We start from the raw sequence: 11,318 nt of genomic DNA, 5'->3' as shown, positions 1-11,318 counted from the left end.
AACTGGAATGGCAGGGGTGGGAAGGAGGAGAGCCCCTCAGGCCTTCCTGTTGGGCAGTGGGGTGGTGGGTGCCCGTGTGTCTTTCGTTCTGCCCTGCATCTTGTGATTGGCTGAGCCGTGGTGGAGGTGAACTGATTCTTTCTCCCTTGTTAAAAGGACCATATTCAATAACAGTCCTAGAAAGATGGAGAGGTGCTGTAGGCCTCAACAGGCAAGCAGGTGTTAAGGAGACAAAGGCACCTTGGACTTGTCCTTCTAGAAAGACCATTCAAGGAGATTTTGTGTTTAGGAATTTCTCCATGGCTCCCGTTAGAGTTGGACAAATTTCCCTATCTTTGAAATCCACCCCTGGAAGAGAGACCATGGATCAGCAATGAGCCCTCCCTGGTAGAGAGGAAAGAACCCTGGCATCTGTGGTGACACAGACCAGCCCTACACCCCTAGACACAGTGCCACCAGCAGTCCCACTAAACCGGACCTTGGGCCTCCATGTGAAAGAACTTCTAGCAGCTGAGCTTTCCTTGCTTCCTGGGTAGCCAGAGGCTGTGGGTCAGTGACTAGAAAGATCTTTGGGTAGAAGAATTGTTGGCTCTGGGTAATGTCGGGGGAGGCTGGGTGGACTGATGGACCTGTAGGACCTGTCCAGAGGGGAGTAAAACCCAGGTTGGGGGAATTCTGATTTCAGTATCTCTGGAAGTGGATGTAGCTTCAGAAAAAGCAAGGTGGTTTTTCCACAACGGAGGAGAAAACAGGGAGGCACTCAGCCAAGGAGATGAGTGGACGATACTGGTAAATTTTCTCCTGTTCAAGAACAGCCACCATAAGCAGAAGACGTGGTCAGACTTCCAAATGTCAGGGTAATGAAGAAGACAGTCTGATGGGACGCTTGCCCCTGGGTGGCAGCTCTGGGTACTGGAGGGTTGGGGGTCAGTCACATGAATTCGGGACTGAGCGGTCTCAGTCAGTGGTTCTCAGACTCCAGAGAGAGCAAAATTGCTTCGGGAGTTTCGACTCAGCTGATCTGAGGTGTGATCCAGGTATGTGCATTTTAAACAAGCACTCAGGTGACCATGATGCAGGTGGACAAAATTTGAAAAGCACTGTTTTAATGGATGGCAGTCACCTCGTAGGACAGTTAGTCTTGTCTGGATTTCCCATGCCTTTTGCATCTTTCTTCCTCCTCCCCAACCATACACATGTCTTTCTGCGATCATGCGTGGTACATGTGTGTTGTGGGGTGTGTGGATGTGTGTTTTAGGTGCAGCAGGAGGAAAAAAGAGAGATTGTGAAGTCAAATCAGGCAGATTTAACTGTTAGAACTATGCTTCTCATTGACAGAAGACTCCCTTAGGTGACACCTTCTACCCCTAGGTTCTGAACATTGGCTGCCTTGTTTCTGAAACCTCACCACTGAGAACCGCTCAGTGATGAGCATTGTCGGGAGATTGCTTTCTGCGGTTGGGTCAGATGGGTGTGGATTCTGCGGCTCAGTACAGGATACGTCCTAGTTAAACTCCTCTCTGGAGGCCAGTCAGGGTCCCAGGGAGTGGAAGCAGGGGTCGGCAGAGTCCAGGGCCTAGCCTGCTGCTGACCTTCGAGAGTTGCAGACGGTGCTGCTGTTTGAGTACTTGGTGGGGCTCCCCAGGAGCGGGCGCAGCGTACGCCAGCCCGGCTGAGAAGACATGGTGCAGGCTGGGGTATCAGGGAGGGACTGTAGACATGGGGCGGTGCTGAGCTCCTGCTGATTACTGGTTCCAATCTTGTAGCCACTGTTAGCATAAGAGTGTGTGTGTAAGAGGTAGGACTGTGAGTCACCCGCACTATCTTTCTGATCCACCGATAATCAACCTACTTCCCCACTAGCTTCTAGCCAGACACCTCTCCACAGCTAGGAGCTGCAAGAAACACGAGGCTCAGACTACTGACGGGGAACAATGCCATTGACCCTTTGTCTTTCCTTTGTCTGCAAGGCTATTGGGATTTTCAGCATGAAGGAGAATGATGGGGTGGGTCCTCACTCAATTTTACGTTCTTCTGGGAGTTTATGTCTTTCTCTGGGAGGCTTTCCATGGTGATCACTTACCATCTTTCCCCAAACTTAACGAGCCATGGTTTAGGTCTTCTACAAATGTCCTCTCTTGCTTTTGTTTCATCTGATCTTTTCACAACAAATCTACACTGTAATACTGTAAACCCTGAGGCTGGGCCTGCAGCCTTTCCTGATGCAGCCAGAGCTTCCTCGGAAGTGGGGCATTTCTTCCTTACTCAATCCTCTGGAAATGACATCCTGAAGGGCTTACGTGTTTCTCATTAGTTGCTCCCAAATACCTGGCCCTTCCTGCAACACAGGGTCCCAGCCCGGTTTATCCCTGTGTTTCATGTAAGTTTCCCAGAGCTTTTTCCTGGTTTCTCTTCTACCTCCCTCCCCTCCTTAGCATCACACTCCAGAGGAATTTAAGGTCCTTTCCCATGGATTAATGTTCAACATTTCGTCACCCTTCCTGACACTTGTTACCTTTCTGTTTATATGGTTTTCCTACCTCCTGTTGTGTGAAGAAAATTACTGTGTAGGGAGTGTTTCTACTTAATGGGAGTGTAGTCGATGGGTCTGGGGCATGGCCCTGGTGCCTGTATGCCCATGGGACCGACCTTGCTGGCCCCTGTGTGTATCCCTGCTGCTGTGTCTGACGGTGTGCTTGCTTGTTTCACTGGTGCAGTTATATACACAGAGCACTGTATTTCAGGTGTGAATATCTTATCTGTACAGGGATGAATGATTAGATGAGCAAATGTGTCTCAAATCAGGGTGGTGAAGATTTGGGGAATCAGTGATCTGGTCTGTAAACCCTGAAAGTGGTTAAGGGACAAATAGGAATTAGGCAGGTGGGTGCCACTGTCCTGGGAGTAATTGGCTTTCTTGGTTCCTGTGTGTGCGTCTGTATGTCCACTTCAGGGGCTAGAGGGTCAGAGGAAGAACAGGTTTCTTTTTGTGGTCCTACTGAAGACTCTGCCCTATTTGGCCACTAAGGCTTCAGATTTTCTCACATTCTTCCACAGACTTTTTGTTCTTATTTGAGAATTGGGTACCTTAAGCCATTCCCACACAGGTTCTGGTTTAGAGCAAAGACAGCCAGGATCATTTCCACCTCCTCCTCCTGGTACTGACACTAACACAAAATAGGGTAGGCCAGAATTTGGATGCTTTAGGACCCACGTGTCAGAAACCCTAGACCTTTGCCCCAAGCCATGGCAGACCAACCGTATGAGCCCTTGACTCAGGCTCGCTTTTGAGCTGGGGGGAGGGGAGAGGACTCCAAGATAGGTGTGGACATGCCACATGCTCGAGGTGGGTTTACTGCCCCACAGAAGCAATGTGTAATAACCTGGGTGACCTGGTGCTCACCTCTAGTGTTCTGGGTAGGGCTGCGCCGACTTGGCCTCTGTCCCCTAAAACCGCCTGCTCACTGTGAGTCTCTGGAGAGGGAGTGCTGCTGCTGAGGAATTGTGGTCTGAGAAAGGGCTTGGGGAGGAACGCTTCCAGCCACTGGGAGCACGGAATGGTGTGTCCTCCAGAAGCATGTTGACTGACCTAAGTCATCGGTCGGCCAGGATCTTTTGTCCCCCAGATTACAGGGTTCCTGGGAAGGACAGCTGCTTAGGCAGCTCCTGTCCACAACAGTAACTGCACATGGTGTCCAGGCCAGGGTATCTGGGTGTAAGATACCACACTGAAGGTCAAGAGGAGGGATTTCTGGCTCTATTAACTCTTGGTGAAAATATGCATAGTTTGAACTAAAGCCAACCTACCCTGGCTGTAAATCCCTCAAATGCATAGCACCACGCCTCTAATCATCCCACGCTGGGTGTTTGCCAAGGTTTTCTTTAAAACGTTTCCTCTTTTCTCCTATTTAGTTTTTGTTTGTTTTGGTTTCAACTTTTATACACAAATCACATTCCCAGAAAGCAGAGTGAAAAAGCTTCTTTCCTCATACACATGCTGCTAAGAAAATAGTTTTATACACAGAATTTCAACAGGAGAGAGAAAAGGATAGGGACGGAGGGGTGCAAGAGAGATGCTGAAGGGGTGCAGGAAGGTGGCAGCAAGGACAAGACCACGGTCGGGCAGTTTCACTCCTTGCCTGCATTCGTAACTGGCATTTTTGGCATCATCAGAGTAACTAATCCACCCCACCCCCGATTTGCTAGAGTTGGAGCTTTTTCATTTTAGAAATGAACGGGACCAGAAGTGAGATTCACAGGACAAATAGGGCTGGGGACTGAATTTTCCCTCCCTCCTCTCCCCTCCCATCTTTTCTGCACATGAGCCACTGCTTCAGTCTTATCATGTTCACAGAGCAGAGACAGACCAGGAAACCTAAATCCCAGGGCGGCTGAATCTCTGTGAGTGATCTGAAGGGAGAGAGTTTAGAAGAAGACTACGCAGGAAGGGGAGAGGTTGCGGCAAGGGTGTTAGGAGAAACTGCCTGGAGGACTGAGGGATTTTTGCAGGCTCTTCTTTGCTGAAAAACCTGCTTCTCCACCCCGTGCCACTTTAGTTGGGCTTAGGGGTTGCCAGAGTTACCACTTGATGCCTCCAGAAACAATTTGGTTAGAGGTGGGGATCTCTCTTGTAGGATCCCTGATTCCTCATCTGTTGGTTCCCTTGGTGATATCACTGTGTCAAAGCTTCACCTTGTGCTTTGGTCATCTCCTTGTCCTCCCCATCCCCTCAGCTGTCATCAGTTCTAGACCCCCACAGAGGGGCCCTGACTCATTTTGGGAGTCCTTCCCGGAGGTGGGCCAGGCTGGAGGAAGCAGGGGCAGGGGATGGGGTGGCGCAGGAAGAACACAGAAGGGGAATAAGGGTGCCCACAAAGGCCAAAAGGTTCAAGAAGTGCCAGAAATCTGAAGGGGGCACCAGGAAGGGAATAGGAGGTTTGTGAAAGTGACTGAGACTGTGGCAGCTGCGTGAAAGGGGAGCAAACTCAAGATGCAGAAACCAAACTGCCCCGTCCAGTCCACCCCTTTCCTCCTGAGACCAATTTACAGTGACTTTTCTAACCCACAGCTGAGAAAGAGGGGATGTTACCTGCCCTGATTAAGACTCAAATCAGGGGGCAAGGACATGTCTCTCCCCAGCCTCCGGGCTCTTTTCCCCATTACCAGCTCCTGCCTCTGAGGCCAGGCCTGGCTGCACTGCTGTCAGTCTCGAGGACCACTGTACCCAGGCAAGGACTTACAGCTATTTGATCTTCCAGAGACAAGGTGGTTCAGAGAGACCCTTAAAATGGGGTGGGGTGGGGAGTGACACAAACAGGAAAAAAACCACTTGTTTGATGGGAGAGTTTTCAGGCTTTTTTTTTTTCTTTTCTGTATTTTCCAAGTTTGTTTTTCATTAGTTCATTCCTCTGGTCTCTCCATCTCTCTCTCCTGCGTGCTCGCTCTCGGTTGTTTGTTTTTGTTTTTGTTTTTTTGGTTGTGTGTGTTTCAGTTTTTTTTTTTTTTTTTAAAGAACTTTGGATTTGCCGTTGGTGGGCAGCGCCGGTCCCGGAGGCTGGACCCCCACGTGGCAGGGCTGGGACAAGGGGCAGGCCCACGGCTGCTGAGAGGATCTCTGTGTTTAAAGCCTTTGAGAATAAGTTACTGCAGTTCCCAGGGTGCAGGGTGGGGGTTGGCAGAGGGGTTCCTGGCGGCGGCTTCCCCTAGAGTCCAGGCCACAGGGGTTCCCCTGTCAGGGGAGGAGAGGGTGAGGAGGGAAGGGTGTGAGGAGAGTGAGCTGGGAGCACTTCTCCCCGCCAACCTCCAGTTTGGTTAGAGTTTTGTGGGCTCCCTGCCCATCTCAGGCTCCAACCTTGGGAGCCAACTGGGTATTTGGAGTCTGTGAGCTGTATGGTGCTCTAGACAGAGCGGGAGCAGGTAGGAAGAAGGGGGAGTGGCAGAAGTTTATTTTCCTTCCCCCTTCTTAGTCTTGGGTTTTCTTTTTCCTTTCTTCTTCTCTCTCTCTTTTATTTATTTATTTTTTTTTTTTTGGTGTTTTCTCAGTCAGTGGAACTGCATGGGATAACATGTATTTGCAGGTTTATAGGAGTTGGAGGGATGACTGGGAATTCAGTAGGAAAGAGGTTGTAGGAAGATGAAACCCAGGGCAGTTTTTATGTCTGGTGGGCAGGGCAGCCTGAATGAGCAATCAGGATGGCAAGATGGGTGTGTGTGCCCGTGAGGAAGGGTGAGGATTTGCGTAGGATCAGTGTGTCTGTGGGGGTGGGGGAGGAGGCAGGCCTCTGCTGGAGGTGGGGTGTGTGAAGCCCACTGAGGGTGGGAATGGAAAGATTCCCATGAGGTGGGCGGAGCCAGGGGCGGGGTGAGGGATTTGAGCTCCCACCCAACACCCCTTGGGGTAAGAGGAGCCAGAGGCCTTCCCTTCCCCTGAATCTTGGTTTATCTGTTTATAAAGCTAGAAGTGTAGAGGTAGTAGTAGTTTTTGGGTTGGAGTCCGTGTGAGGTAATCTTGCTTCCTCTTTGGCAAAAGCCACAGCAGCCGTGGCGGCAGTGGTGGCATTGGTGGCGGTGACAGGTGGGCCCCCTGGGGGCGGGGCCGCCTTGCGCCTGTGGGCCGAGGAGCGCAGGTGCGAGGCCAGGGCTTCGCGCCCACTCAGCAGCACCTCACATGCCAGGCAGTGGTAGGTGCAGATGGGCACCCGCAGTGGGGGGGGCACGGAGCCCCCAGAGCCCCGCCCAAAGAAGCAGAAGGATCTCTGGTGAGCAGTGGCCGAGGCCTCCCCGTCGAATGCCATCTTGCACTGGCGGCACAGGTAGCGGTGGGTCACATCCACGGTGGAGATGCCGGTGCTGCCCGTCAGCAGCTCGTCGGCCTCCCCGGCCTCGCCCTCCCCTGGAGCTGGCAGTTCAGGCGGCTTTGGAGGTGCTGTGGCCATGGGCTCTGGGGGCTGGGGCGGTGGCTGGAGGAGGGCGTTGGGGAGCAGTCCAATGAGGGTCTGAGGTATCACGGGGTTCATGGGAAACAGCCCCTTCTTCATGCCATAGAGCTGCTGGAAGTAGGCCCCCTGTAACTGGGGGCTAAAGACAGCTGGCGGTGTGGCCCCCCCTGCAGGGGGCAACGGGAAGGGCAAGAATTGGCCCCCTAACAGGGCTGGGACAGTGGCCTTCAATGCTTTGAGGTTCTTGAGGGCATCAGTGGAGGAGCTGGTGTGGGCTGCAACTGGCTTTCGCTCACCAGAGACCTTGTCCCCAGAGGGTTCAGTAGGCAGGCCTGGGGCAGGGTCACTGGCACCTGCGGTGGTGTTGGTTTGGTCAGGCATAGGTCTCTGAGGTAAGGGGCAGCCAGGGCCAGCAGTCTGGACCACTGTGGTAGCAGGCAGGACTGAAGTGGCGAGGCCAAGGAGGCCTGAGGAGGCTGCAGGGCCTAGGAAGATGAGGAGTGTTGAATGATTAGCCACTTTGTGATACCATCACTTTTCCTGCTGTAGGCCACCTCCAGCCAGACATTCTGCATTCCCACCACCTAGGTTCCATGCTGCCACCCCTCCCCCCCTCCCCCATGAACCAAAACAAAGGGAGGCCAGGGAGAGGACTGGAGATAGGCGGAGTCAAGAAGAAAAGTGAAAGGCGAGTCGTTAGAGGGAGATGCCCTCTGAAGTCCGACTCCTCCCAACCTCCCACTCACCTGAACTGAAAGGAGCTAAGCTGCCCAGCGGGGGCTGGGCCAGAGCTGGACCAGACAGGAGGACCGGGGCCAGGCGAGGCAGAGCTGGGGCAGTCCCAAGGGGCACAGAGGCAGGTGTGGTGGCAGGTGGAGCCTTGGGAGCTGGAGGTGCCTCGGGTGCTGGGGCCAGGTCATAGCTCTTGCTCTCACTCTTCAGCTGGGCTCGGACGGCCTCCTTGAGCTTGGCCAAGTGCTGGCGGGAGAAAAGATGGCCTCGGCAGGAGACATAGAAATCATACTTGACGTCACAGTAGGGGCAGTCGGTGCGCTGGACTCCTACGGGGCCCTCACTGCTGCCCCCAGCCCCCCCAGCTGCTGCCCCCTGCAGTTTGGCCTTCTTTTCCTTGGCACGAGCATTCTGGAACCAGACCTGGATGACTCTCTTGGGCAGCCCGATCTCCTCCCCCAGCACCTCACACTCCTGCATGGTGGGGGTGCGGTAGGCTTCGTAGCAGGCTTTCATTATCTTCAACTGCAGGCTGCTCATCTGGGTCCTGTAGCGCCGCTGCCCCATTCCATCTGGAATCCCGGCCCCTCCTCCTGGACCCCCACTGGTCCCTCCAGCCCCAGGGGACTCTGGTTCAGCCAGGCTAGACGCTGACGAATCACTTAGATCCCCTGCAGATGGACTGCAAGCCTCACTCTCTGGAGAAGCTTTAGATGGTTCCTCTGGACCCTCATCCTCACTGGGTGGTGGGGGAGGTGGGAGAGGTAAAGGTGGTTCTGGTGTCAGGGTGGTGGCCTCTTTCCCAGGTGGTAGGAAAGGCAGGGGCCCGGCAGCAGGGGTGACTGTGGGGTAGGGGAAAGCAGGTGCTTCCCTCTTTGGGGCCTCCCTTCCAGCCCCATCATCCACCTTGCCCAGCAGGAGGTTGAACTTGGGGAAGGGTGCAGGGCTGGGTGTGATGGGGGGCTTGGCTGCAGGATTGGGCACCCCCCCAGGGGTGCTTCGAAACTGGCCTTTCCTCTCCCGGGCCCTGGTGTTTTGGAACCAGACCTGCACCACTCGCTTCTTGAGTCCCACCTCCTCAGAGATGCAGTCCAGCATCTTGCGCGTGGGGTTGGAGTCCTGCATGTACCAGCGGTACAGGATCTCCAGCTGTTCGGGCAGGATGGTGGTGCGCAGGCGCTTGTCCCTGGGGGGCTCGCCCTCCCCCCCACCCCCGGCTTCACTGCCCGTGGGGGACAGGCTGCCGTCCTCGTGCTTCCGTTTGAGGGGTGGCCCCGGCACTGGTGGAGTGCCTGCCGCCAGGGGGTTTCGCTCCCCAAACACCAGCAGGGGAAGGTCTAGGAGGTGGGGGGCAGCGCTGGGCTGCACGGATGGCAGGAAATGGAGTCGGCGGTGACTGGTCAGGAGGTCCTGGGTGGGGAAGGACACAGCGCACTGGTCACAGTTATGGACTGGGGAAGGCGAGGGAGGGGCCCTCCCTTCAGGCTCTTTGCCTCCTGGCTTTGTGGCCTCTGCTTGGCTCAGCTCTTCCCTGTCTGTAGGTTCTGGCAGTGGGCCCTCCGGCTTTGCTGGGGGTTCCAGGCCCTGTTCCTCCTCTGTGTCTTCCTCCTCCACCTCTTCCTCCTCTTCCCCTCTCTCTGCCTCCTCTTCCTCCTCTTCAGGAGGCTGGTCATCATAGCACTTCTTGAGGTGCCGCACCAAGTCAAAAACGCAGGAGAAGGTGGCATGGCAGCGCCTGCAGCCAGAGGCTCCCCCAGGGCCACCTCCGCTTGGCATGGGCCCACCCTCACTGGCGTTTTTGCGAGCTTTCTGGCGGGCATTCTGGAACCACACTACCACCACGCGGCTAGCCAGGCCCAGGAGACTTGCAAGCCGCTCCACCTCTCCATCCTTGGGGTAGGCACTGGTCTCAAAGAAAGACTGCAGGGCTTGGGTCTGGAACTCAGTGAACTTGGTTCTGGAGAAGCGGCGGCCTGCAGGCACTAGGGGAGGAAGATTCCCTCTGGAGCTTTCTTCCTCCTCTGGGGGCCAGCGTCCTCCTGCCCGGCTTCGCTCCTCAGAGGGACGGGTCCCCCCAGCCTCAGGATCTGGGACCAGGAAGTGTGGGCCCAGCTGGGGAGCAGGTGAGTCCAGAGACCCATCAGGAGGTTTGGGGGACTCATCAGGGGGTGGGTAGAGGCTATCATAGCTCTTTCGAAACTGAGCAGCGTAACGGCTCAGGGCCTCGAAGGGCAGAAAGCGGCGGTGCACGTGCTCCTCATGCGTCTTGAGGATGAGCATATTGGAGAAGAGTTTCCCACAGGCCCCGCAGGCCAGCTTGTCCCCACCCCCCAGGGCCTCTGGTGGGGGTGGGGTTGGGGGAGGGGGCACAGCCTGCTTCCCTTCATTGTACTGGATTACCAGCTCAAACCCGAAATTTTCCAGAAGGGCTTTGGCTGCGGTGCGGGCTGCCTCATTGGGCATGGGGTGAGGGGGTGAGGTGGGTGCTGCCTCACTCCCTTCTTCGGTCATGGGGGGCCGCTCCCACTCTCGTTCAGCCAGCTCGGCCTTAGGGGGCGGGGGTGGGGGTGGAGGGGTGGCAGCCGGCAGGGACAGCAGGGGCGCAGGCCCAGCCAGTGCCAGCTTGGGCCCTACCTTGAGGTCATGGAGGTAGAAGGGCAGGAGCAGCTGCTGCTGCTGGAGCTTCAGCAGTGACTCGGGCACCAGAGGGAAGGGGGGCAGGACCGGTGGAGTGAAGAGGGGGGCTGGGAATCGGTGCAGGTCCAAGGGAGGTGGAGGAGGGGATAGGAAGGGTAATCCAGACATGAAGCCCCCAGGGTCAGGGCCCTTCTTCTCAGTGCCCACCTCCCCCTCAGTCTCGCCTTCCTTGGGCTCTTCCGGGCCACGCTCTGGCCCCTCAGCCTTGGTGTCAGTCTTGGCTCCCCTCGAGCGAGTCTGGTGCAGGACGGAGCGCATGTGGATCTCCAGGGTGGAGCTCTGGTTGTAGGAGACCCGGCAGACTGTGCACTTAAAGGGCTTGTCTGTGGTCCCGGCGGTGGTGGGTGCGGTGCCGGCTTCTCCCCGGGCAGGGCTGGAGGGGTCAATGGCAGCCTTCTTCATTTTGTGCAGGTGGGAGACCGAGTTATAATGGACCAGGAGGATGTTCTTCTGCGTGAAGGACTCCTTACACACAGTGCACTTATAGGGCCGGGCAGGGTCAAGAAACTTGTCCAGGGCAAAGTTGGTGGTCTTCCGATAGGTCAGAGGGTGGCGAGAGTCAGCCGGAGCTGGCTCTGCTGGGCGGGGCTCCCCGCCAGCCCCCTCTTCCTCCTCAGCCATGGTGGGTAGAGGAGCCACTTCGTCAGCTTGGGCCTCAGTCCGAGGGGCTGGAGATGGGGCTGGAGAAGGGGGCTGGTCAGGGCTTCCTGTGGGCTTGTCGGGGCCCTCGGCTGAGGGCGGGGGAGGCTCAGGAAGAGGATCGGGACTGGCTTCCGGGGTCAGGTGAGGGCCTTCTAGGGGAGAGAGAAGGGGGAGCAATGAGAGGAGAACCTTTTCTAAGTCCGACCCCACCCACTCGATACCTAGGGCAATTCATCCTTGCCTCCGTTGTCTTCAGACCTTCTTGGTCTGAGGAGCCCAGGTGCCCTTTTCCTGCCACCTTGGGAGGTC

The 11,318-nt window shown here is 55.8% G+C and overlaps 1 protein-coding gene across 3 annotated transcripts in view; it reads right to left on the bottom strand.

Annotated features, from left to right (window-relative positions):
• Positions 1–3,964: 3,964 nt before the first annotated feature.
• Positions 3,965–11,318, bottom strand: part of ZFHX2 (zinc finger homeobox 2) — a 30,688-nt gene continuing 23,334 nt past the window's right edge. For all 3 annotated transcript variants that reach the window (XM_010954735.3, XM_045516510.2, XM_010954734.3), the window contains 2 exons: positions 7,685–11,161; positions 3,965–7,423 (listed from right to left, as the gene is read on the bottom strand). In XM_010954735.3, coding sequence (XP_010953037.2) covers positions 6,447–7,423; positions 7,685–11,161 — 4,454 coding nt within the window. In that variant the 3' untranslated portion in view covers positions 3,965–6,446. The remainder of the gene's footprint in view (positions 7,424–7,684; positions 11,162–11,318) is intronic.

This window comes from Camelus bactrianus, chromosome 6 (assembly GCF_048773025.1).
Source record: "Camelus bactrianus isolate YW-2024 breed Bactrian camel chromosome 6, ASM4877302v1, whole genome shotgun sequence".
Classification (NCBI taxonomy): domain Eukaryota; kingdom Metazoa; phylum Chordata; class Mammalia; order Artiodactyla; family Camelidae; genus Camelus; species Camelus bactrianus.
The sequence above is the reverse complement of the archived record's forward strand: the minus strand, read 5'-3'. Positions and strand labels throughout refer to the sequence as shown.